This window comes from Perna viridis, chromosome 8 (assembly GCF_037379345.1).
Source record: "Perna viridis isolate PV_CMFRI_1.1 ecotype Kerala chromosome 8, ASM3737934v1, whole genome shotgun sequence".
NCBI classification, from domain to species: domain Eukaryota; kingdom Metazoa; phylum Mollusca; class Bivalvia; order Mytilida; family Mytilidae; genus Perna; species Perna viridis.
The window spans coordinates 2,475,908-2,503,062 of record NC_142452.1 but is presented as its reverse complement, the minus strand read 5'-3'; the positions used below and the strand labels follow the sequence as shown (position 1 = coordinate 2,503,062).

General features: G+C 32.8%; 1 protein-coding gene across 1 annotated transcript; it reads left to right on the top strand.

Annotated features, from left to right (window-relative positions):
* Nucleotides 1-5,349: 5,349 nt before the first annotated feature.
* LOC148608928 (5-hydroxytryptamine receptor 1F-like) lies at nucleotides 5,350-12,111 on the top strand. Its single transcript, XM_088596314.1, has 2 exons — nucleotides 5,350-5,367; nucleotides 5,572-12,111. The coding sequence occupies exon 2, from the start codon at nucleotides 6,692-6,694 to the stop codon at nucleotides 7,859-7,861; it is 1,170 nt and encodes a 389-aa protein (XP_088452440.1). The 5' UTR covers nucleotides 5,350-5,367; nucleotides 5,572-6,691; the 3' UTR covers nucleotides 7,862-12,111.
* Nucleotides 12,112-27,155: the final 15,044 nt, after the last annotated feature.

The window sequence follows — 27,155 nt, the reverse complement described above, 5'->3', positions numbered from 1 at the left end:
ATAAATCTGAACAATAAAAATTAACATATTACAATTAATAAATAAATGCATCAAGAGATCTGGAGTATTTTGTTTATTTTATTTTATTTTATTTTATTTTATTTCGGATAAAAGCGATAGTTATGGTCTATTCCACATAACACTGCAAATTTATAGTCAGTTTTGGCAAACAAAATTCTATAGTCTGTTTCAAACAAAATGGCGGACAAGTTTAACTTTTATACAGGGCCAGAATTAATACAGGGCATGTGCCCTGTATTAAATTAATACAGGGCAATTGCCCTGTATAAATTATGGTTGCTAAAACCTCCTGTTGTATTAAAGGGGCAATTTACATTGTATTTTAAGTCATCAGTTAATAAAGACCTTTATATATCTGATGTGCATCTCTGAAAATGAATTTGTTAAAGTACTATTTTCCGTGCAACTATACCACAATGACAGGACAATATTATTATCCTAGTTCACGACGAACAGTTTGGAGAAGATAATTACAAGGTTTAACAAGAGAAGTTGTAACTAAATGTTTAGCAAATATTTAATTGCGAATTTAGTCAATAGACAAAACAAAACTAAGTTTCAAAAATTTTTTCAATCAGATGACATTCATTCATTCATTCATTCATTCATATCTTTATTTCCTCATGAAGAGCTTTATGAATACAATTATTATGGTTAAACTACATTAAATACAATATATAAGTATACGAACTGAATCTAAAAACTACATGCATCAATATACATTAATAAATACTATCAAATATAGCTTGGCTACGACATGTATCGCCATATCTACGACATAGCATGTATCGCCATATCTACGACATAGCATGTATCGCCATATCTACGACATAGCATGTATCGCCATATCTACGACCGGAATCTGTTATAAGTAGAAAGACATTGAACAATATGAGCATGGCACAGTTCTATAAGTTTAACTTGCTCTCTAGCTTGCAGAGCGGTTGTCTGTCACGTCCAAGTAACGTCTCATAAAGAATTTCATACAAATCAAAAGTTTCAATCATAATGTTCCATAATACATTACGTACATGTTCTGTTAATGTACAAGAGCAGCATGCAGGAACATATTACACATCAGTAAATGGTCTATCACATATAGTACAAGCACCAGGTGTAAAGTATGGTGTAACTGTCCATAGTTTTGTAATGTAAAATGATCTGTTAATTTCAGTAAACGTTTTGGAAAACTTCCAGAAAGAGGCTAGTTGTATTGATTTATGCAAGCATCGAAATCTGTCGAAGTCACTATCATAACTCATTCCTAAGTTTCAAAAATGACCTTTTTTAAATCAGATGACACAATAGGCAAAAATGGCTTTCTCAAAACCCTTTAAACCTATGGTATAAAAATGGAATAGAAAATCAAATTGTATTATATATTGGGGCTAACTTCCTGCCGAATTACGTGATAATCCGCGCAGCCATTTTCTAAAGAGAATAATGATAAAAAATGCCTTAAGCAAAACAATACGTGGAGATCCGTCGACTTAATTACACTTGACCTTATACGTATACAACTGCGGCATATTCCATTTTCATTTTTGGTGAAAAGAAAGTTCATGTTCTGCACGTGTTTCTTAGCCTGATATGTATAACATTAACTTTCCTTTCACCAAAATGGGAAATGGAATATTCAGTAGCTGTATATATATATATATATAAAGACAAGTGTAATTTAGTCGACGTATCTCTGCGCAAATGCTTATTTATTTCGTATAAATGTAGTACATTCCCCTTCTCGTAAAGATTGCATCCACTATTTTATAGAATACAATTTGTTTGAGTATATAGAAATTCTCTGCTGGCACGGCTGTGTTTTAACCTAACAAAAGACTTTCTGTGGGGACAAAGGTATTATCTATGATAAAAACACGAATCATCACTTTATCAAAACGATCTTAAAGGTTTGAATAATACTACATGTATATATAAAATGACAATCTCTCACCTTACACCCCCCTTTTGGCCAGATCCCACATTATTCCATTTCCGTTTTGGTTTCATATTAATTAGCAATGCGTTTTCCATTTTTCTTTATTTTTTATTTAATTTCGTTATAATGCATTCTTTGTACGTGTACTCATTGTTTGTACGGGAGAGGATCTCCATAAAGTTGTCATAACTTGAGTGCATTCTCTTTGTTTGTATTCTTCTTGGGCAAATAAATATGTTTAAACTAAACGGCATATTCCAGTGACCAAAGCTGTATTAGTAAGTTAGGCATATTCCAGTGACCTAAGCTGTACTAGTAAGAGTAATCAATGGAACCAAGGTTATAGCGGTAATCAAAAGAATGTAACCCAGGGTCAAAGACCAGACATGGAAAACAGACATACACAACAAAGAACATACAGTAACTAAAATCATACATACAAAGTAACAAAAGTAAATGAGCAACTCGAACTCTAATAAAAACTGGGAGCATGGACCAGGTGCAGCGGTAGGGTAAGCGTCCTCTGCTTTTCTAGAAACACCCGCCGAGTTGCTCATAAAAAGTCAAGTCCGGGGTAGACAAACGAGGAAAGGAAAACTATGACCCGTTGAATAAATCAGTTTTCATTGTGCAGATGGATACACCATAACGATCCACGTGTTTATGATGACGACCATAGAACTTCTGTAGTGATGACTTCAATCTTGTAGCAACATAACCTTGTTCCAGAAGCCTATTTGTCAGAGTTCTAGTGCGATACAAAAAGTCTGCGTAGTTTCGGCAAGCTATGGCATAACGTATGAGTTGTGATATGAACACTAGATACGCAGGTGCTGAAGGGATGTTGCCACAAATGAAAGGAAAGTTGACAATTCTGAATGAAAAGTCATCACGTTTGTCGTAAAGTTTGGTCAATAGTTTTTCTTTACCATCGATTTCTAAGTGTAGGTCAAGATAAGAGGCTGACTTCACTGTGTCTGTAGTATCCTTTATCTGAAGTTAGGCAATGGAAAAATTATATGTAGACATTATACTTCCATTGTAAGGTGATAAAAACACATGTAGGGGACCAATACCATTTTATTGAGACCTTTCCTTGCAACAGAAAGAAAACGGTTTATCATCAAGAAGTTTGTACGTGTAAAGCGCTAAAATGTTTTAGGTTTTAGAGAAATAATGTCACTGAAAGATAAAAAAAAAGGTCTGATATCTTTGTGTAAATTTACTAAAATTGAGTTCTCCTGACTCTCCTTAAATGTTGTAATCTGTGTTACATGTTTGTGAATAATTATGATATATATACCGTGTATTGTATAAATGTTATGAGAATTAAGATTGGTGTGTTGTTGTTGACTAACTGAACATTATTACAATGTTGTTTTCTTTTAAAGCGATTAAGTATTCAGGTAAAATGTACGGGACGTACTGGGATGTTAAAATGATAAATCATAACGGAGATCAAAAGTGAGAAAATACAAAACCCATCCACAGCATCCATACTGAATCGACATTTCATTTTACACTGGGACACATTCAGTATACAAATGAAATCTCCTGAAGCATAGTTAGTACCATTTTTACCGTGCAGTTTAGTTGAAATCAAATGAAATATAAAAAAAATCAAGCAAAAACAATTTATTTGATTTTATCATTTTATAAGTAAATATTTTTTCCGGATTGGATGCGTATAAAATCTGTTTTACGTTTATTGTGCTGTCCGACTATAAAGACGTATAGCTATCAATCATATTAACCACATAATTCTCCTGGATCTTGCTAATTAACAAATTGTGGTTATAAATATGCACAATCTGATCATAGCGATGCATGATAGCTACAGAATAATTTAATACTTAATTTGAATCTGTTTTTATGTTTTATCTGTAATATACCAATTTATTTCCCTGATTCTGTGATCTATATCCATTATGAAAAAAACAGATGTTTCAGTATCGTTTTATAATAAATCATTTTAAAGCTTGTTTCAAAGATACATAGATACAATGCCTCAGTTAGATAAATAAGGCATAAGTTGATAACACGGATCTAAAAGTGTTAACTAAATTGGTCATGTCTTGTAAGGTAAGCTGGTACTTCAAAATAACCAGTGGTTTATTTATCACAAGGATCATCAGTCCGAATTCTTATATTTCTATAGTTTTTGTTGTCAAAAACTTACTTGAAAGGCCATGGAATTGATATAAAAAAACAAACATCCATTCATTCATTCATTCATTCATTCAAAAAAAGAGACATGTTTGTAGGACGGTTCGTATTTCTACACTCCTTAAATGAAATTTTCAGATTAAAAAAAAAAGACATTCTTCAAAAGTGATTACATTGAAAAGGTTCGTCGCACGATTACTAAGAAGTCTAGTAAACTGCATAGTATTACAAGTGTCCTTCGTAAAAGTATAGAAAACGGTCTAGAAAATTCTGTCGATTTTAGCTTGTAATTGTTTTATTTCTCGAAATAAATATCAATTCTGCAAACATGCTAATGACGTTTTCATGACCAACACTAAATGCCAATAGAAGGGGTTTATTTATTGTTAAACGAGCGCCCATGTTTGATTAATGTTAAATGTCTGACGTTCTGTGTTCAACATAAAACAGAAATTAAAAGGTTCCGTGTGTCTGGAAAACCAGAATTACATAATATACAATTAGATGGTTTATTTAGTTTACATTCTCAGTGAATGAATGTTCCATCGAAATATGTGATCAAATAAAGCTACTTTTAACATCACAGTTTTTAAGCAAAATTAAGCTTCGGAACTCGTTAGTACCTACTATTAGAAGGAAATCCAAAAAGACAGTTTATTCCTTCACGTCAATAATATCCAGTTCACAGTGTATTAACATATAAATCTCCGTGGTCTTGCACTTTTTGGTGTGAAAAAAAAATATGACTTTAACATGATTTTATCAGTAAAATGGTGATAAAAATACATTTGAATTGACTTGTAAAAACTTAATAGGTTCTAAACCATCATTTTAAAGATTGGTATTGTATTAGAAAAATACAGTCACCATTAGGTAATTGTCTTGGTAGTAAGGTCTATTTTACATCTTCATAGCTGTGAGTTGACGAAAATTCGACAGAATAAAACTGCACTGGTCGTTCTTCCGAAAATGCAGATAACTTGTGTATCGGCATGTTTTATTAGCATGTGCTACTTGTAAATAAATACCTAATAGAAATGATAAATACACCACTATTTAATAAGTAAGAATATCGTCCATGTCAGATAAACTACATGATAAACGTCAACTGTAAAATTAAATGCAAGAGTTTAAGTGCAGTGTGTTGTCAAGCGGCAAGTAAACAATAAACAAGATATTGAAAAGACCCGATGTTAATCGTCCACAAAAAAAATATATAAACCTACACGTGTTTGCCACAACAGGTAAAATGTTAAGGTTTTTTTTCGACCTTTAAATTTATTATTTCACAGGTGGTTAACTTCTTTCTTTATCCTCCATTTCCTGTACGTTTGTGACACTTTATTATACAATTATTTTGGTGATAATTTATCTTTTACTAGTTTGAAGTGTTTACTTTAGATATTCATTGCTGTACAGAACGTTTTTTTTTGTAATTAACTTTACAGAAATACAGTAGAAAGTAGCAGTCGTGTTAGCAAAAACTGTCGGGAGCGTTCTAAGTGTCTATAAACACAAAAAAATGCAGGAGAACTCGTGTGCTTTGAGGACGCCATGTGTAAGTATTATGCAATAAATGCGATATCAAGATTAAAAACCAACGGGAAAAAGCAAGGACTTACAATTATCAGTGAAATTCAAGAAACGGGTTTTGTATAGTAAACAATACGGATATACCGTGGTTACAAATAGAAGCATGGCTAACAATTACGGATGTATCGATTCTTTGATTTTTGTACACGTATCAGATCAAGAAGAGGCACTGCGTTAGACTAGTAGAATTAAAAGTGTATGGATAATAGATTAACGTTGTAAGTAGACTTTTCCTGACATAATCATACAACACTTCCGCTAAGTCAAATTATTTTGTTTTTCTTATATGATTGTACAGCTCTACTGTGGATCGTGTTCAAAACCCCGGGTACACAACGTACGTCATGTTTCTATCATTTATAACTGTGTTACTGCGTTAAATAGTGTGACTATAGAAAAGAGAAAAAATACATGTACAATAAAAAAATAATAAAGTTGAACCAAGTGGATATAAAATATACAATACTGTGAGAATACTGGAGATAAAATGATGTAATGAATATTCAGGAAATACAATAGAGATAGCCTCTATATCTGATTGGAAATTACATTGGATCTGTCCGAACACAGGAAATTGATGTACATTATGAATCTCCGTGCGGATTCAATTATATCAGGCTAGTCTTCCTTGGTTTATTTATTCATTATACAAATACTCTAACCGAAATGTGTGACATTATAAACAAATTACAGGAGATTTATTAATTTTATTGTTTATAATCAGAGAATTGCCTTTTATCTAAACATAAGCTTATCATCAGCGTTGCAATTGGTTGCTAGTGATCTTAATTAGACGGCTTTTGATTATGTTTCTGCTAGTTCCAAAACGAGTACAAAACCATTTACACCCCTTCTATGAAGACGCGTTATATTTTGTGATATAAAGAATACTGAAGTGAGTGTGAATATCATAACAGAAAGTGCGACTAGGAACAGAAAAAAAAACAAAACTTAAATATAAAATAACTGTGCCAAATGTATCTGAATTTCACGGTGAATTTAACGTTAGAGGAATTAAACGATCAGGAAACAGCCAAACGGATTGCTCCAATAATTTATTTGGTTATTTTAATGATAATAGGAGCGCCTGGGAATTTACTTGTTATAGCAGTGTATACTGTCACAATAAAAAGACGCACTACACACCGGCTCTTTATTACAGCCCTTGCAGTGACCGATTTTCTGGTATGTATTATAACTATACCGTTTGAGATTATCCAGATGACAAGACAACTAACTTTCTATTCTAAGTGGTCATGTAAAATATTTCGGTCTGTCAACGTTCTTCTTGCTTTATTGTCTGCGTTACTGTTAATAGCAATGTCTGCAGACCGTACCAGACGAGTTCTTTCACCACTAAAACCACAGCTTACTATACGGCAGGCCTATTGGTGCATTGTCTTCGTCATTTTAGGAGCTTTGTCACTATCATGGCCCGAGGCTGTTATAAGTGGTATCAGTATAGAGATCTTAGAAAATAATTTGACTGGATACGATTGTAGTTTTTCTGACAGATTTACGGAGAAAGACTATACAGCAATATACAGTTCGATTCTACTTGCTATTTACATTGGTTGTATGTTTGTGTTAATCGTCTTGTATTCCATCATTGGGAAGCAAGTACTTAGCCACGTGCATTTCAGGAGTACGTTCGTCCGACAAAGTGGCACCGGTGATAACTCGACGGCGTCGACTAATAAACTGGATAAAAACAATATCAAATCTAGTCCCGATGAAACGTTGGATAGTAAAAGTATAGACTTTGATGAGGAAGAAGGGACTACTCAACTCGCTGATTTTAAATCAAAAAGTAAAAATAACACATTTTCCCGTGATGGTAAATGTGCAGACAAAAGACACGGTGCGATGAGGCAGGCTAACTCCTCCAAGAAAGTGACTAAGATTGCATTTGCTATCAGTTTTTGTTTCATCTTGAGTTACCTGCCTTTTGTTGCTGTTAAACTGAATGCTTCCTTGGCCAATGGTAACTTTACTGTTAATGCAGTGACAAAGGCAATATTTCCTATTCTTGGAAGAACTTTTATCATAAATAATATCGTTAATCCAGTTATCTATGGATTTTTAGACCAGACATTTCGTCAGAAGTGCAAGGTTTTATTTAAATACATTTCTTGTAAGTCATAGTATTTCGTGACACTGTATTCTAAAGATAGTTACTCATAGACACAATGTCTTTTAGACATAGATTTACGTTATTATGTGAAACATTGCAGGTCGTAACTTGAAAAATATCAAATTAATGTACATGTAAGATGTTTTGACAAATGTGTTGACTGATGTCAAGCCTCAGAAATATTTATGTTTTGTTTATGTTTAGCATGATATTTCATTTTTATTTATTTTTCTCTTATCTCGTTCAGCGGAGAGAGAGATGTAAACTACATTTAAAGTGACAAAACCAGAAAGAAATATTTGTACAAATAGAATGTGAAATCCAATTGACTAAATATTCGGCTATTGCATGGCAAAACGTGATCATCCATATGTAAATATACATGTAATGACTGAATTAGATTAACATTCTTTTAAGGATTGACTGTTATATTTTCAGTCTATGAAGAAATAACCTCAAATACGTGGTTCACACTAAATTATTTTAAAGTGTGAACCACGGACATTGACGTTGTTTCCTCATATACCAAAAAAAAAATGTAACAGTCATTCCTTATAATTCAATTTAAGTACCAATATTCAATGAGTAAATCATTTAAAAAAGTTATTATTACAGAATTTGGTCTATGAGATGATAAACGAAAATTTTGATCCTATCAGAAACCGTGTTATTCCTGAAACTAAATTATATGACAATGTCAGTACTAAATACATGGTCACTGGTACCGTCGATTTTTGACCTCTTGTGATTTTTCGTGATTATAAAGAATTCAAACAGACAATGTCACATATATTGTCAATTGGACCATTTTAACGATAAAAAGACAGGAAATGACTGTTTAAACTGTCAGTAATATTTTACTCAATGGTAAAGATAATGTTTAGGAAATAACTCGAGAAATTTCAACTCAGTAAAATACATGTAAATGTGTACCGTCTATATGTCTAGTTGTTTAATATGCGTTGAACATGTGCAGGGTACTTCATTGATGATTGATATGTACTGTTTTGTTCATTTAAAAAGTAAAGAAGGGTTTTATTATTAAAAAAAATATGTTTAAAACATCATTTCCTTTAAACCGGAAATCTTGAACGTCACCGAGACCTCTTAACAATGACTTAACATTCTTCAAAAATTTAACTGTCGTAGCCATCGATACTGATACAATAAAGTTAAAGTGTTAAAGTATCAACAAACGTGTCACTTACGGTTTACTTTGAAATATTAAGGAAATCGAAACATTTTATGGTTTTTCTTTGTATTTATGGTTGTAAGATCAAGATAAATATTGCGAAAGGTAAATCGGAATAACCGAAGTGCCAATGAAAACGGTATATCAAAGTCGGGAAATCTATGGACAAAACGCAGTCGAGAAAATATAAACAAGAAAGACAAATTATGATATGTATTTAATTATAATGCCAGAGGTTTTACGTCCGGTAGAATCTGAGAGTGGTTTTATGACAAACATCTTTACAAGGTACTAGGAGAGATTAAAAGTCAAATTTTTGCAAAAGTTCCAATCGTTTTAAAGAACGTAAAACTAAATTTTGTGGTCTAGAAGTGACACTCCCTATGTTTACCTAACTTCATTTCATTATGTGTAATATTCTCCAGCGTGGTATTAAATTTGCCACGTTATTACTGTTTCTCGTTAACAAAGTTACATAACATTATGGTTTTTTTCTTCAACCCTTATAATAAAATACGAAACCACACATTAAAGTTTTGAAACTTTGAAGGACATAAAACCACCACTGACAATTGAGTATACGAAAGCAACAATACAGTTTTTTGTTTGTCAAACGTGGTAATTTATGGACAACTTGTTTAAACATTGTGTTTTGAATGGTCTATATAAATAAACTTTCTTCAGTACGCTATCTCTACATTGTCTAGATGTGATAAGGTTCTTCCTAGTCGAGGAGGACAATTATTCGGTGGGAGCCATGGTTGGATTTTATCGCTGTTAGATATTTGGTTATACTAAACAGCCTATACATTACGCAAGACATGATTTATGAGAGCAACCCGATGAGTCAAAGGTAAAGAATACGACGTGCCTATTGGAAAATAGACGGAAGTGACGATTCGGGTTTTTGTAAATGAAAACTTATATCTTTTGAACTAAGAAACATTAATGCTAGATCCGTGTAAAACTTTGTAGGAGATTATCATTAGATATACAATTGATATGTTAAATGGGATCTGCCATTATGCTTAGAAATAAATGCATTTGGCATATATTTGTTTCAGTTGATAAGAACATATAGTCCAATCATACGTGTACGTATTCATAGTCTTACACAGGCAAATATTACTCACGTGAATTTTATATGAATCGAGGGTCACACGAAACACATTTAATTAACGTGATTTTCAGGTGAGATTCGCTTAGCATAAACTACATTGTATTAGCTCAATTCGCATGAAAATCAGTTGTGATCAATTTGTATGCGATTATTTCATAACCTCTTGAAGGAACTGCCTTAAAAATGTACTATCTTTTGCGATAACGCTATTCTTAACAATGCCAAAATGTGGGATTTGATAAATGAATACAATAAATTCGAGTTGTGGCTCTGTCTTGATATCGTGTGGCAGGCCCAATATGTTACATAACCGGTTAGCTGGTTACCCCTCTGTTCCATGATTATCGTTTAGTGAAATTTATACTGAAATATAATTTGCAATGTCATAATTAATAAAAAAGAAAATATAGATCGATTTCAAGGTTGTAACTTTATCTTGCCCTTGTTAATTGTATTGTTTGGCTAAAGTTCGTACGGATATCTTTTACTGTACTTCATGAGAATTGATATTTATAATGTGAAAACCGTCCAAAGATAATGTTAATCAATTATTACTACATTCAAAATACACTTGTGTGTAACATGTTTGACTAGCTTGATTTACATATGAGTTTAGTTCTGATCTCTCACAAAACTGTCAGAAGAAAAGTTCTATTACAGATTCAGAACAGTTCTCGGACAGTCCTAGAGTCTGCTCTAAAAGTAGAATTGTTCTCCTAGCGCTGGCGCAACTACTAGAACTGTTTTCGTAGAGCCGGCTCTTCTAGAACTGACAGAAGAGCTGGCTCTAGTAGCAGAACTGTTTTCGTAGTGCCGGCTCTGCTAGAACTGTCAGAAGAGCTGGCTCTAGTTGTAGAACTGTTATCGTAGAGTGAGTTCTGTTAGCAGAACTGTCGAACTGTCAGAAGAGCTGACTATAGAACTGTTCTATGAAACTTCTAGAACTACATGTTCTTCTGACCGTTCCCCTCAGGGGTAGAACTGATCTCATCATCGTTGATAGAGATGTACGATAGTTATACACCTTAGAATGTGGGTGATACATTCTCACCTTTCGATAGAGATCAAACTAAATTGTCATATTTATTGTACAATGTCAGAGTCTTAAAGTTTATTTTATCTTTGTTTATTGTATCAGTATTGTCGATGACACAATCATATTACATGTAAAATAAATCTTTTTTACTGGATTCTTTATGTTGAATTGTAAAGTTCATGCTTAAAAAGTAGAATTTGTCATTTTCTAAGTATTTACCTTTTGTTTGCCCACGATAACGAGGTCTGGACTGAACCTTGACCTCCAAATATTTAATGTCAGCTATACCAACAAACTTGGTTGCCAAAATGATCGGGTATTCAGATTAAACAAGAAATTCAGAGTGTTGTCTATCGAGAATCGTTTTCCCAAAATCTGGCAACAAGTTTGACCAATTTGTTTAAATGTAAGAAATTTGCGTACAAAGTTATAGAGAAAAAACTTATTGTTTCATGAAATGCAATTTTGGAATAATTCAGAAACGTACAAAACATAACAGCTAAAACATTGGAAATGCATTTGCGATAGTCACTGTCAATCGGAGTGCCATAGTAACACGTTTGTTTGTCATTATTATACATTAGTTTTATGCGGTCTGTTGTTTATGTAAACCTGTGTTGCGCAAGGTGTTTTTAGGTGAAAATGCATATACAGTACAGACGACCTTATATAGTTTTACAATTCCATAATTTTGTAGTGATTTTAGACTTAGTCAAACTGGTTAAGTTTTCATTGCACGGTAATATATTTACTTCGAGTCTGACTGTGGTAAGGTGAAAGTTAATCATTATAATGTAATTATTTAGTTTGAAATAACGTTTTGTTTATGAATTTCATGTCATAATCAATATTGTTATACTTAATTTCAATTTTTGATTGGTTCAATACGAGGGCAATAATCTGCTCTATCATATGTCTGTGATTTGTTTTTGTCTATTACCCTCTCGTGAAAAGCTTAACTGGTTTCGGTAAAATTAGGTACCAGTTCTATCCTTGATATAACATCGATTAATGGGGAAAAGATATCTTCCACCGATACACTGAATAAAGATCACAAAAGGGTATGATCCACAGCCACCAATACACTGAATAAAGATCACAAATGGGTATGATCCACAGCCACCGATACACTGAATAAAGATCACAAAAGGGTATGATCCACAGTTGACTTTTACAGTTTCAAATGAATGCAAAATTGCAAAAGAAAGTAAAACGACTTTAATGGAAGAAATGAAGACAAAAGACAAACATACAAAACTGATTTTTAGGACTTACTTCTGTGGCAATATCCCTTCGGCTCCTGCATATGGAGTGTTTATATCACAACTCATACGTTATGCCAGAGCTTGCCGAAACTACGCAGACTTTTTGTATCGTGCTGGACTTCCTACAATCAGGCTTCTGAAACAGAGTTATGTTGCTACAAGATGGAAATCATCACTACAGAAGTTTAATGAACTCTTGGATCGATACGGAGTACAAAAGCAGAGGACGCTAACACTACCGGTGCACCTAGTCCAGTTGATGGTCCCAGTTTTTGGTGGAGTCCGAGTTGCTCATTTACTTTTGTTACTTTGTAGATATTATTTTGGTTATCTTACGTTCTTTGTTGTATGTGTCTGCTTTCCATGTCTGATGTCTGGTCTTTGTCCCTGGTTTACATTCCTTTGATTTCCGCTGGAATCTTGATTCCCTTGATTACAAATACATTCGTGACACATTTGTTTTCTGGCACATGCGTTGCACATGCATTTAAATGCATGAGTGCCACACATGTTTCCCATGTGCGGCAATAAACAAGCGTTATTAGGTACATGCGAGACACATATGTGGCACTTTTAACCTAGTAGACATTGCCGACGACCACTTTTGTCTTATGTTTTCATAAATATTATTTGTACATTCATTTAGTTAGGGTAAGAGAGATAATCCAGATTGAAAGGTTAGAATGTTTGAAGGACTCCTGAAACTTAGACAGTGAAATATTGATACACGAGGAATATAGCTTTTATTAAAATGTTGTAGATGGCGCCTTCTATTGCATACCAATATTCCTTTAGATAAAATATTCAAAATGAAATACGAAATATTTTCTGTTGAGACAGCCGCCAGAGTTGATCAACGATAATTGTTTTTATAATTCATAAAGATATTTCAAACTTTCCGTTTTCATTATGTTTGTCAATCATATGAATTTATCTCATTATGCATAAATGAATATTTGTGTGACATTATTTTGCATCATGCTCTTTTCAGCAATTCTCGTTATGCAATAAAAGTCATCAAAATTTGATAATAGCTAATCTTGTGGAATACTTACATGATTTAAACCGTTGATTTGACAATGCTTTACCTTAAGATCTTTTAAATATCAAAAAAAAAATTATTACACGGTGAAATGTTTTGTATATGAATGATCCATATAGTATATTTTTTGTACGAGAATTAAATCTTTTTTTTGCGAATTAAAAGTTCTTATAAAGGGAAATAGCTGAAAATTCCTCCTTTTGTCAGTAAATTAAAAGCCCAATTACTCTTCTACAACATAAATAGAATTACAATTTCATGTTATATCTTCTGATACTTGTAAAGTAAATTAATCTTAATACTCAGTTGTTCATTAATTTGTAAAAATGACCCTAAAATACCAGTATGGTTGAGGTTGGCCAATAGAGATTGTTTAGCCCTTATAGTTCAAAAACTGCACGATAAATTTTCTAGAAAATTTGACAGAAGTTAGTGTTGTATCATGAACAAATTTAAAGAAAATTGAATTACGGGAAAATTTTGGGGGTTCCCCTGGTCTACCTTTTAAATCAAATTTCAAGTTCTTAAAGAAAAGATTGGTATTGACTTCAGCTTCGTGTTTCAAAGTATTTGTTTTGTGGTTGGCCTGAAGCCACACGATAAGAAATCAAACGGTAATCGAAAAGAAAAATATTCAAGGAGTAACGACAGGATAAAGAATACAGACAAACACAAGAGAGAAGAAGAAATCACCAAAATAAAACGTACATAAAAAAAGTAAATGAGCAAACCAGGCTACACCAAAACTGAGAGAATGGACCAGGTGCACAGGTCAGGTAAGCGTTTTAAACCCACCGAGTTGTTAACTTAAATGTAATGTCAAGGGTAAACGAAAAAAAGTTTAAAAAATCAATTGTCACGGTGCAGATTGACAACTTGTGTGACTAAATACATGTCCTAAATTCTAGCCTTCTATTTATAGTAATTACAATTTAAAGAAAACTTTCCCTACATACACGTTCAAAATCATTAAAGATGTAAAAGTGAACAAACATAACCTTAATGCTATAAGTGTAAAACCACAAACTATGTGTTACATAAATTGTATCCTACTTATCATGGAAAACTAATGTTTACAAATTTAGGTATTCATACATGTAGGAGACTTTTAACTGGATTGTATCAATTACATGTAGGTAATGTTTAACTGGCTTGTACGTATTTCCAATAATTCCATGACCTTCTAAGTCTATAGTGAAACGTGCTTAGTCACAAATTGGTTGATCACAACTATACATGTTTAAACATGACTTTGATTTTACAAAGTTTTATCAGGATATTACTTTAACACAAACAAACATATATTTGATTATACAGATTATGATATGGATGTTGTGTGTTTTCAAACATTTGAAAAAGACCAGTGGTTGATTTTTCACAAAAGGTCGCAAGTGTTAAAAAAAGTAATCAAGGGAACCAAGGTTATAGCGGTAATCAAAAGAATGTAATCCAGGGACAAAGACCAGACATGGAAAACAGACATACAAAATAAAGAACACAAAGCAACCAAAACCATACAAAAAAAGAAACAAAAGCAAATGAGCAACTCGGACTCCAATAAAAACTGGGAGCATGGACCAGGTGCACCGGTAGGGTAAGTGTCCTCTGCTTTTCTAGAAACACCCGCCGAGTTGCTCATAAAAAGTCAAGTCCGGGGTAGACAAACGAGGAAAGGAAAACTACGACCCGTTGAATAAATCAGTTTTAATGGTGCAGATGGATACACTATAATGATTCACGAGTTCGTGATGACGACCATAAAACTTCTGTAGTGATGACTTCAATCTTGTAGCAACAAAACCCTGTTCCAGAAGCCTATTTGGTAGAGTTCTAGTGCGATACAAAAAGTCTGCGTAGTTTCGGCAAGCTCTGGCATAACGTATGAGTTGTGATATGAACACTCCATACGCAGGTGCTGAAGGGATGTTGACACAGATGAAAGGAAGGTTGACAATTCTGAATGAAAAGTCATCACGTTTCTCGTAAAGTTTGGTCAATAGTTTTCCTTTACCATCGATTTCTAAGTGTGAGTCAAGATATGAGGCTGACTACACAGTGTCTGTTGTATCCCTTATCTCAAGTTCTTTGGGTAGATGCGATGTTTAAAGAGTCTGTGGAAACCAATATCCAATATGATGGGAACAAGTCTGTGGGGTTAGAAACAGGAGTGTCAAGACATGTTTTGTAAAGGGAGTGTAGTAGAGTGAGAGGTAAAGAATAAAGTTTGGTTCTAATGTGATGAAGTCCAAGAGGTTTTTGTATGAAGGAGACCATCTATGGAGACATCATGTAACTTAGGTGACGTAGAGTGGCGATGGCAAAACATACGTAATTACGTCATAAAAGCGAGTAGAGCAATGCTGTGAGAGATTGATGGTGTCACATATTTCATTAAAGGTTATCAAATATACCAACGAATTAAAACGTCCCAGAAGTAACAAAAATGAGACCATCCTTACCGCAGAAAATTTACCATTTCCTTAAACCGAACAAATAAAAAATAATGGTTAAAGATTATGTTAGAAATTACATTTCGGTATTAATGACTTCATTTGTTTTGATAATCTTGAGTTTTTTATTCTGTAAATTGGATTTGAGTACGCATCTTTCTCCGATGTAACAATGGCTGTTTCTATAAAAGAAGATTTTGGAAAGGAAAACTACTACCATTTCAGAATTTAAGATATCAAAAATATTATTTCTCTTTGTAGATTTAGAATAATAACCTTCCTATTGAAAGTGAGTGTTGGCAAAACGTAGAGAAAATAGAAGATGTCATTTATGTAATTCGAGAGATATTGGGAATTAGTTCCATTATTAATTTCCTTTACCATCGTTCTTCAAGTGCAGGTCAAGGTATGAGGATGACTTTACAGTGTCTGTAGTATGCTTTATCTCAAGTTCTTTGGTGTAGATTCGATGTATCAAATCCCCGAAACGACGATTGTTTAACTGTAATACGTCATCTATATAGCGGAAACTGCGATTAAAGGTTCTAGCTAAACGATGTTCCATCTTTTGGATCAGAATAGCTATAAAGTCAATCTCATAAGATTGAAGGAATAGGTCAGCAAGTAGAGATGAACAATTTGTTCCCTTTGGAATGCCGACCGTTTGTTGAAAAACGCCTCCATCACACTGGAAAAAATATGTTGTCAATAAATAAAATTTCAGGATTTTGAAAACATCTTCTTCAGTATATTGAATAAAGAGTTTCAGAACGAACAGTCAGGCGGTTAAGATTTGAAGTTCCAGTCTCGAGGTCCTGATATAGCCTTTTATATTTGGAAATTTTGGATGCAAAATGTGAAGTATAAAAATATGAAATGATCGGTATTGATTTGTCTTTGTAATACGGGGAAATTTTGTTCGTGACGTTTTGGTGATGGAGGATGTTAGCCACATTAATTGCATCTATGCTTGTGTTGACACACGATATTGGAAGAAATGATCGTTTTTATTCATCTTGAACACAAACTGGTTTAAAGAGTCTGTGAAAGCCAATATCTAAGATGAAGGCCAAAAGTCTGTATAATGAAGAGGTAAGTTCAGAACCTGGAGTGTCAAGACTTGTATTGTAAAGGGAGTGTAGTAGAGTGAGGGTAAAGACTATAGTTTAAATCGAATTTGAATGTCCAAGAGGTTTTTGAATGGAAGGATGAAAGAATGAAAAGATCATATGTAGAGACGTCATCCATCTTAGATGATGTATAGTTGCGATGGCCATGACTCCGTATTCGTCTTTGATTTTTGTGAAATAAATTCATCACATTTATGCTATTGTTATATTGCTTGGAAGGTTTTTTTTATACCTTTGATGTTGTCATTGCACCCGTAAGGTATTGCAGTTCCTAGTCTATACCATTTACCATCACCCGTTTATCTGTTATAGCTATAGAAATCGAATGTAGAATTGAGTCAATTTCTTCACAAAATTAAAATCAATAGCAGAAAAATGATGTGACTGTGCTAATTCATACCTAGCTGAAGTAACTTAGATAACAAAATATTTTGAATAGCAATCTTTCAAAGAATGTTATAAAAATAATTAAAACCAATAAGGCCCAAATTAGATTTATTTATTAATTGTTCAGCTTGAATAACATCTGTGTTAATACCAACCTCAATAAACACTACATGCTTTGTTAAGGCTGTCCTATGGTTGTAGTATCGATTTATTGTCAATGATCATATCTGTTATCAATCATCTATACATGGTCTGAGTTCAGTCTTTTAACAATCTGGCCTCGTTTCTTTGTATTCCTTCGAAGTATTTCGGGTATTGTTAAAATGTCTTCTTGACATTAGCAATTATTCATTTATTTCTACATTTCCAAACGCTAATAGATCGAGCCATGGTCATTCTGAGGAAATGAAACATAGCTACATTCTAATCAATTCTTAGCAATCACTCGCATGGTCAAAATTGATATTTTGATGAGTAACATTTTTATGCATTGATATAAAAGATGTGCTTTTTCTTTTGTGAGAGAGCAACAAATTCATTTTATTCATCAGTTCAATAAATAAGGGTATGTTCCTATATTAGTCCTTTGAGTGATGGGCTTATTGAATTCACTTTACAATACATATAACTATGTTTCATCAAATGTTCCCAGTGTAATAAATTTCAATAATCAACACTGTGAAATAAATTTCACTCTCGGACTTTCTTCCGCCAAAACTTCACAGCTTTAATATTAACCCACCACTGACTAAAATTTGAAATTTATATTAAAAATAGCAACGAATAATAGAGGAAATCTATATAATAATTAAGATAATCAATTGGTTATCGTGAATGACTAAAATATGATCCCAAGAATGCAGTAAGACTTAATTCATGTGCGGGACCAGTTCCATACACTCAATAAATCTTGGCGTTCTTCGGCATTCGTGATCATATTTTGGTTACAGCTCTTGTATGATATAAACTTCCCACTTATACAATATACCATCACCCCATTCCCCATTCTCCATTGTCCCCATCCCCATTCACCATAGAAAAATTCCCATCACATCATACAATCCCATTGCATATTTTTATCAGATATTTAAATTATCTAATTAAATTTTATATTTTTAAATTGTTCAACTTCTTAGCTGTTATTAGTTTTTAAATTTTACACATTTTGCAAGTCAATAATTATTTTAAGACTAATTTCCCCATCTTAACCATTCCAAATCTCCACCACCCCCCATATACCATCCTCATTCCCCATTTCCCCATCCCCAAGATATCATAGAATGGGAAGGTTTCCCCATGCACGTACTGTATTCACCTATTATCCTATTATGAATCTGACCGTATATCGATGGTACAATATCATATAAGTAGAAGTCTACTGTTAAGGTATATATACCTTATATAAGTGGCCTATGAAATATATTTTTCCAGAAATGGTTTTTAAAGAATGTAATCAAGGGAACCAAGGTTATAGCGGTAATCAAAAGAATGTAATCCAGGGACAAGGACCAGACATTGGAAACAGACAAACAAAACAAAGAACATAAAGTAACTAAAATAATACATATGAATTAACAAAAGTAAATGAGCGACTCGGACTCCACTAAAAACTGGGGGCATGGACCAGGTGCATAGGTAAGGTAAAAATGTGAGTAACCCTTGTGTTCCTAATGTTTGTGACTGTTGACTGAAATTGATGCAAAATTTACATATAATTCCGTCCTTTTGTGAGAAAAAATGAAAAAAAAACATGGTCTGACATTCGTTCAGTTTCAGAAAAGAAAATTATACATTACCGAACATTTTACATATTAAGTTACAACAAACATAATCCCGTTACAATACAATAGTAAATATATAACATTCTCTTGAAAGAGATGTTTATGAAATAAGTATTTGTTATTTTGCTATTTATAGAAATATTTCAATTGCAAATCTTCTCTTAAAATAATCCAAGGATTTATTTTTTTGCACCATTTCAAGTAATATTTGCTAATTAAAAATGCATGTTTCTGTACAAAATAGAAAGATCACCTAATAAAAAAGCTTGATGTAATGTATCAACGTCTTGTAATATATGCTGCTCATTTAGACCGTTGATATGATGTTTATTATTTGAATAACACCTTAGCCATTCCGGAAAACACCTTAGACATTCAGGAAAGTGATTACATGAAGTTAAGTGTACAGGCCATAACGCCCTGTACTCAAATCATCATAATTCTCTCAAAACAATTATAATTAGATGGATATTGAAGTGTCTGCTTGCTTGGTAGCATACTTTGTTTCTAAACAATAGAACTGATTGCATTTTTCAAACATTATTTAGTTGAGCATTATGGGCAAATCTACAATACACACCCAAGTGTGTACCAAAAGATAAAAACAGTGACGTTATGGCGTGGCAGCATCAATGTTATGAAATAGATTGCCATCTTTCTTGCCATATATACGTCTCTTTGAGCTATTAAAATTAAAACATTTTTGTTCAGGTTTGTACACCAAAGATATATCAAGTTTTAATGCATCTCAGGATGACGTTTCTTTTATCGTTCGTGGAATTGATTTAAGTGTTTTAAACAACTATGGGTTTTTATAATACTTCATCTTATAAGTGTATCAATCATTATCAATTTGTTTATAAATCAATATATAACGAGAATAGGTACGGTGGATATGTCAAAGAGACAACTACTCCATCTGGATTAAAATGTCAGCACAGGGCTACCCATTTATCTTCAATGAACGACGAGGAAACCCTCACACCACAGGGAAGCTGCAGCTGGTTACAAAACATCATTATAAACAGATACAACGAACGAGTTGCCCCTATATACTCTATTAGCATAGAAAAAACACTAAAGGAACGACATACAGAGACCACAAATTCCCGACTTGGCATAGGTGCAAAAAATACTGCGTGGTTAAAGTACTGTATACTGTATATAATGAATACTTTTTTCCTTCTATCTCTTTTGTATAATGTACAATACTTTTCTTTAAATTACTAAATCCTAATAATGATGAAAGTATACATACCTCTTTTAACGTTGAATTCATACTCGTTATGACTTCTTACTCTACAAAGTTAAGTTATTCATCAATAATGCTACAGTATATAAATGCCGTCAATAACATTGGATTCCGTTTGTTGTTTATGTTGCAGTTTAGGTGTTCTTATCAACAGAGATGCAATAATAAGGAAAAAACTGCTCCAATTGTCTGGTTTGATTTATTGTAGCAACATTGAAGGTCATATGTAAAATAGACATCTAATGAAATATAAATTTACAGAAAAAAAAAATTGTGCGATGTTTGTAACCAACTATCAAACTTGTTATATTTTCCTTTTGTAAATGTGTCAAGTCGAAAAGTAAGTCTGCTTATCGACTTAACTTTTCCTTCTTATGTGTCATTTAACAGCAATTAACTAAATGCCCAATTGTAAACGGTAAAAAAAAAACTAATATAAAAAGATGTAACTTATGGAGGCATACCATTTTCTAAGGGTACTTTGTGAACAGTAAAGACCGTCTGCTTGCGATAAGATAAATGCTTAACGTTTTTTTCCCTTTATTTTATTGATATAGTTATAACTTTTATTTCTAATTTTATGTTTTTCTATTATCAGTTTTAACAGAAAGCCATATTTTGTTCTTAGTTTTGTTACTACATTATTTATAGAAAATGATCAGTGGCTTCTAATTTTCCCCCCTTTTATTTTGTACAAATACAATATTCAATTTTGATGGGAAAAAATCGTCGTAAAGCGTAAAGAAATGTTGGAGAATTCTTGAGATACACCCCGCATATATCATATCATTCAAAGTAATACAATTCTAATTAGAAATATGGATATGAATGTCCAGCTCTTTAATATAGAAACTATTCCAGATCTGGTCTACATAACAGATAACTTTAGAGATAAACAAAATTATGAAATCAATATGACTGTTTTCTGAGTCTCCGATTAATGTTCTTTCTATTGCATCAAACAATCAGGATTTATCATTATTTTCCTAATACAAGAAACATTTGTTTATAAATTAGCGTAATTCTGATTAATAATTACAGGAAAACAAGCGGTGTAATTAAAAACTGAGTTTAGATACTGAATGTGAAAATGTGAATGTGTTAATCTCATTGAACTATCATTAACTCTAAATCAAAGGGTAATCAAGGAAACCAAGATTCGAGTGGAAATCAAATGAAAAACAAACACACACACACACACACACAAGAACAAGAAATAACTAAAACAAACTTACAAAGAAACAAAAGTAAATAAGCAACGCGGATTCCACTAAAAATGGGAACATACACCAGGTGCACCGGTAGGGTGAGCATCCTCTCCTTTTCTAGAAACACCCGCAAAATTGCGCATAAAATGTCAACCCAAGGTAAATTAAATTTAAATTAGCATGTGTGTATCATTAAGAACACAATGACAGTAAGTATGCTGTAATATTAATATCTACCATTTTGTACACACAAAGTAAACAATATGTGAATTTTCGAACTGCTGTGCTAATTTGAAACTTGGACCATTTTCTACCGATGCACCTGGTCCATGCTCCCAGTTTTAGTGGAGTTTGAGTTGCTCATTTGCTTTTGTTACTTTGTATGTATGATTTAGTTACTTTATGTTCTTTGTTGTGTCTGTCTGTTTTCCATGTCTGGTCTTTGTCCCTGAATTACATTCTTTTGATTACCGCTATAACCTTGGTTCCCTTGATTACTCTTTTAACTAACGATATTTTTTTTAATTTGACACCTTAATTCCAATGTGATTAAAAGTTATGTATAAAAAACTTAGTGTGCTATTCTGAAGATAGATTCTATGATGTATAGTTCATATTTTTTAAGATATTTACAAACTAAAATGATTCGTCAAACATGGTAGATATGTTTATCAACGAACATTCGGAATTTTCAAATGAGCTGAAAGAATGAATATTAGAACTACTTCAGAGCATTTTTGCGACAGAATGATACCTTCCCGAATAGGGGTATGTTGCTACAAAGTTGAAGTCATCACTACAGAAGTTTTATAGTCGTCATCATGAACTGGAGGATCGTTACGGTGTATTTATCTTATCTGGACAATGAAAACTTATTTGTTCAACGTGCCATAGTTTTCCTTTCCTCTTTCGTCTACCCCGGACTTGACTTTTTATGAACAACTCGACGGGCTTTTCTAGAAAAGCACTCTACCGATGCGCCTGGTTCATGCTCATAGATTTTAGTGGAGTCCGAATTTGTATGTATTATTTTAGTTATTTTATGTTCATTGTTGTGTATGTCTGTTTTCCATATCTGGTCTTTGTCCCCGGATTACATTCTTTTGATTTCCGGTAGAATCTTGGTTCCCTTGATTGCCCTCACACACAACACATGCATGGATATCAACCCAAAGCAAAAAAACCCTAAAAAACAAAAACAAAAACACAAAAATCTGTACACAGTATTTTTTCAGTATTTTAAGAAATATGTTTCAAACATATTGTGTATAATTGGTGTAATGTTTTTCAAAAAGACGATGCTAACTTACCACATAAGAACGTTAAGGGCATTATACTCATTTCTTTATTCAGTCAATCAAAAGGTCAACATTCAGCTGTTTTAACTTTTCCTCACTTGGATAAGTTGAAGCAGGTGTACATATTTTGCAGTTAATTCGAAAACCGTAAGTGTGACCGCATCTTTCTTTAATATCATTAGAAAAAATGAACATGGAGTTTTATTATTACGTCTATATTAGTTTACTGCCATGTCAGGATGACGTAGCCGTTCAAACAATTGTGCTTCAAAAACAAATAGGGTACAAATGTAGGTTTATACTGAACATAGAATCAGAGAATATTCTTTGGTGGTAAATTGATTCGTAAATATAAGTTTAAATTTCTAAACAAAAAATCATGAATTTTAAGACGGAGAGGTGTGTATGTATTAAGGACCCTTTCAGCCCATGGACTATATTTATACCTTTAAGGGCTTCTTTTTCCTACCTTCTGATTCGTGCAATTCCTCAGGTCTTTCCCCTTGAAAGTCATAAATTACCTGTCTTATATAAGATATATATATAAAGTAATTCCCATTTATAATGTTACAACGTTTCATAACCGAGACAACAAACTTTATAAAGAAAATTACAATCAAATTGGATTTATTGGGTGCCTAGGTTATCGGCAGATGTACTTTAATATGGGACACTAATAGAAAACTGGAGAATTTCCATTAAAATGAGTATAGTAATCGATATTTGATTATCTGTATGTTAATATTTGCACGAACAGGGGATATCAATTATCTACAAGGAAGAGAAAGTGACAGTCTTTTCATAGTTTTATATCCAGACATTGTTCTACCTGTTGCAACACTTTGCTTGATTTGAAAAGGTTTTTATCCAGGGCTATCAATTTGTACTTGAAATAATCAACTCACTCCTTTATAATAATAAACGAACCAAAAGACCAAAACATTCATTTTTAGAAAGAATATATATTTTCAGGATTATGCAACAGTAATGGGTTTTACGATAACAGGTAGAGGAGAAAATATAATGTCTCTTACGGTTATTTAAAAAGAAGCATAAACATGACATTGTTAGTTACATTTTAGTATTGATCCATTGTTTACCCTCTCATCAAATTAAGAGTTATATTTCTGAATACCTCCGCTTTTCCAGAATAAAATTGACAGCTTTTTACATGATTCAGTAACGTTGGATGGAAAAAAGGATAGCAAGGTACAATGTACTCATGATTTTTTAGTGTAAAATTGAAAGTAAGAATATGCCGAAACAAGTCAAACGCACTTTATGCAGCTCTAATTGTAATCAAACAGGACAAAACTACAAGCCTTAACACAAAACAACAGGTATTCGGCGGCAATGATTACCCCATATCCATGGATATTTGCACGAGCAGATTTTGTTTCGGTCACACTGGAAAACTTTTTGCTAATGCAGATATTAAAAATATTTTATTTGCATTTAATTTTCAAAACACAATATCATACTTAATATCACTTATTTTCATGTTGTTGTGAACAGTTAGTTGTCTGAAGACTTTGAACATGATGTGCATGTACGTGCACATTCGACATGTAAGACCAGCAAAGCGAACAAATAGTTTTACCTGATAGGTACGGTATTTTTTCGTGAAATCATGCTTTTTTTTACATCATGCTCACAACATGTTTTTACAAATTTCGTGCTATTCATGACATACACATGCAGTTATTAATGGAATTTATAGACGGACTAATCAAGAATAATTTTCTATATCTGTGAATTTTTCATTTTGTTTTGCGATATATAAGACACAAGTTAAATTAGATTAGATTTTCATATATGTTTCCCTAATTTTTCAAACGACGACCTTGAATGATCATACTGTAAAATTTCAATATTTAAAATGTAGGTTAACGAACTTTCGAGATCTCTGAAATTTAATGTAGGAGATATATATGAAGTCAGCTTGATATATGTGAAAATATCCCTTTAGCACTTGTGTATGGAGTTTTTATATCATATATACGTTACGCCAGAGCTTGCCGAAACTACGTGTACTTTTTTAACCGTGTTAGATTTCTTACAGAAAGGCTTTTGGGACAGACATATGGTGTTACAAAATAAAAGTCACCACTACAGACGTTTTGTGGTCGTCATCATGGATCGTTATAGTGTATCCATATGAACCGATTTGTTCACCTTGTCTGCCCTGGACTTGACTTGGTATGAGCAAATTTGACAGTTCTAACATCTGTGCTAGCTTACAGAAATTACATCCTACAGAAAAGCATATCAACCCACTCTTATTATGGGTAAATATTTTGTCAATTGTCTAACGTTTGCATGGCGGAGAAGCATTGATTACCCATTTCTTATCCTTGGTAAGTCTTGGTCAGGGATCGAACCAACAGGCGGTTTAAATAATTGTGAAGTAATACCAAAGCAAAAAGTATACAGGATAGGACACACGTTCATTCACTGTGATAACATATATTTTTTCTTGATACATTGTATTTGTTTTTTTTTTTTTTTGTTATTTTAGAATTGCTACAAATTATTTTTATATTTGACAACATTGACTGCAAATTGTAGAACAGTTTATTTTTCAAATTTCAATTTAAACATATAACATATTTACATATTGATTAATTTATCAACTTGTCTATTTCAGGAATATTATAGGTAATCAATGTTAAATTCGTTCTCATTTAAGTATTGATAACCACATATCGTGCCAGGCCACAGATACTTCAGCAATGATAACATTAATGATGTCATTAGTACAATTTTCTTTTCATCCTAAACGGCATGTTACCACTTGTTAATTGAGAAACTCCCTTAATCAATTTCCTCTCCTCCCTTTGAAAAAAACAAGCTGTTGTACTTTAAAAATGATCGTCTTATCTGAAGATAAATATTGAATGTTTCGTCATTCTGGTGTTCATGAAAAACAGAATTAAAGACGTTTGTGTCAAAAGCCAATAATCGTGTTAGCTATTTAGATACTTTCCAAGCATCATTTTATATACCTTCCATCGAGTGATTCAGATCAATTGAATACGGTTGTTATCTATCCAGTCGTGAACAACTGAAGACGTTCTTGTTTTCTAGTCGTCTTCCGTGATTTCGTTATTCCTAAAAATAATTTACGAACAAGAATGAAAAGTTACTTATCATGGACAATAACACTATCAATTACTAGGAACTTTCAAGGCTAAACAATACATTATAACGTTACGTTGAATATGTCAAAGAGACAACAACCCCACCGGGATAAAAATGTCAGCCCAAGGTCACCCTTTGACCTTCAATGAACAAAGAGGAAACCACCACACCACAGGGCAGGCTGCAGCTGCCCCAAAAATATCATTATACACAAGTACATAGAAAGAATTGCTCCCACATACTCAAGTGACATGAAAACTCATTAAAGATTAAAACGGAACAAGACATATAGTCCAGAAATTCCTGACTTGGGACAGGTGCAATAACTTGGTGGGATTAAAGTACTTAAGCGTTATCACAACCTACCCCATTTCAAATCTAGCCGGCCACTGTGGAAAAAAATATTACACAATTAAACACACCTTTGTTTTGTTTGTCTAATCGCGTATGTCTTCCGCAAAGATTGCTTCTCTTGTTTCTACATTTTACTTACTTTTTATCTTTTGCCTAGTAGGTTTGAAACACTGCTAGTAGTCGTCATACATTATTTTACTCTTCACCCGGGTTCACCTGTTTCTTCTATAAACGGTGTTAATCGCAAATATGGTTGATAAAAAAAGTTAAAAATAGAATTGAGTTGAGTTAAAATATTTTCAAGTATGAAAGTATGAATTAATGAACTGCATCATATTTCAGCTAAAAGGTTAATTTTCACTATTCAATAGTTTGAAATATGTTGTAAGTTATGTTTATTTTGGACTTGACTTGATAATGAATCGGATTAGTGTTCGGTAATTTTGTTGTAACCTTTATTTGATGAAGCGCGTGTGAATTGCATTTCACGTAGTCCACTCATCTTAGACCTTCTTGGCTCGTTTTTATTCAAGATAAACCCATTTTAGGACAATTGTGTCATAGTGGCAGTGTACTTAGTATGACAATCGATTTATGTTTTTTTTTTCCAGTTATTTCTGAATAATATCTACTTTCTAGGCGAAAATAC